Source organism: Hipposideros armiger, unplaced genomic scaffold, assembly GCF_001890085.2.
Source record: "Hipposideros armiger isolate ML-2016 unplaced genomic scaffold, ASM189008v1 scaffold_465, whole genome shotgun sequence".
In the NCBI taxonomy this organism is placed as follows: domain Eukaryota; kingdom Metazoa; phylum Chordata; class Mammalia; order Chiroptera; family Hipposideridae; genus Hipposideros; species Hipposideros armiger.
The window spans coordinates 43004-43873 of NW_017731815.1; the positions used below are offsets into that span (position 1 = coordinate 43004).

The following is an 870-nucleotide window of genomic DNA, read 5'->3' on the forward strand; positions in this document are numbered from 1 at the left end:
ATTCCTCTGGGTGGCTGAGTTCTATCTAGGGTCCCAGGAATTCCCATGTTCATTGTCATGTAAACTGAGCTTGACCTAGCCTTTAATACAGAGCTTTAAGAAATAAAGCATCAGTAGTTCAGGAGGATGAGACGAAAGCAGCAGTTTCTGCAGCTGTGAAAACAGGCTCACTATAAACCAGAGGAAAGTGATGATGGCAGTGAACTAGACTTAGGTAATGGAGCCTCATCCATGACTACCTTGTCATGGAAAAACATTTGGTAAATTACCTCGGAATACTCAAATGGAACTGGTATCCAAATCATTCCCAATGCACTTAACCTATTCTTAAGGAGTAAGTTAGGAAAAGCTGGTCAGTGTTAACTTTGGAACAACAATCCAAATAAAGCATTAGTTACAACTGAGTCGTTTATTTTTGGTTCATTTAACTTTTTTAAACTTAAACTTTGTTATAACAGATTGGAGAAATATGGAATGAAATATATGAAGAAATAAAATTAGAAAGCTTAAGACCAATCGCTACAGATAAACATATTTTGGAAGCTATTACAGCAGCATCAGAAAATATTGGGAAGATGGTTGCTTCTCTGCAAAGCGAGATAATTGAAACCCAAGCACGCCAAGATGTGCAAAATGAACAAAAAGTATATACAAAAGTAAGCCATAGATACCACAGAGGCACAAGATAATAATTTCATTGTATAAACTAGTCGAAGTTATCCATAGGATATACTTGTCTTACTTGTGAATGTTTCAGCACTTAAGTTATTTTGTAGTTTTATAGTTACTTTTAGAGTCTATGTACAGTTTTTAAAGACATCATGGAGTTAAGAGCTTGATATTCTATTACTACATTCATTGCTGTTTTAT

At 34.9% G+C, this 870-nt stretch overlaps 1 protein-coding gene across 1 annotated transcript in view; it reads left to right on the forward strand.

Annotated features, from left to right (window-relative positions):
* CFAP69 (cilia and flagella associated protein 69) overlaps positions 1-689 on the forward strand; it is a 43672-nt gene extending 42983 nt beyond the window's left edge. Inside the window, exon 10 of the mRNA XM_019666202.1 lies at positions 459-689. Coding sequence (XP_019521747.1) covers positions 459-689 — 231 coding nt within the window. The remainder of the gene's footprint in view (positions 1-458) is intronic.
* The last annotated feature ends 181 nt before the right edge of the window (positions 690-870 follow it).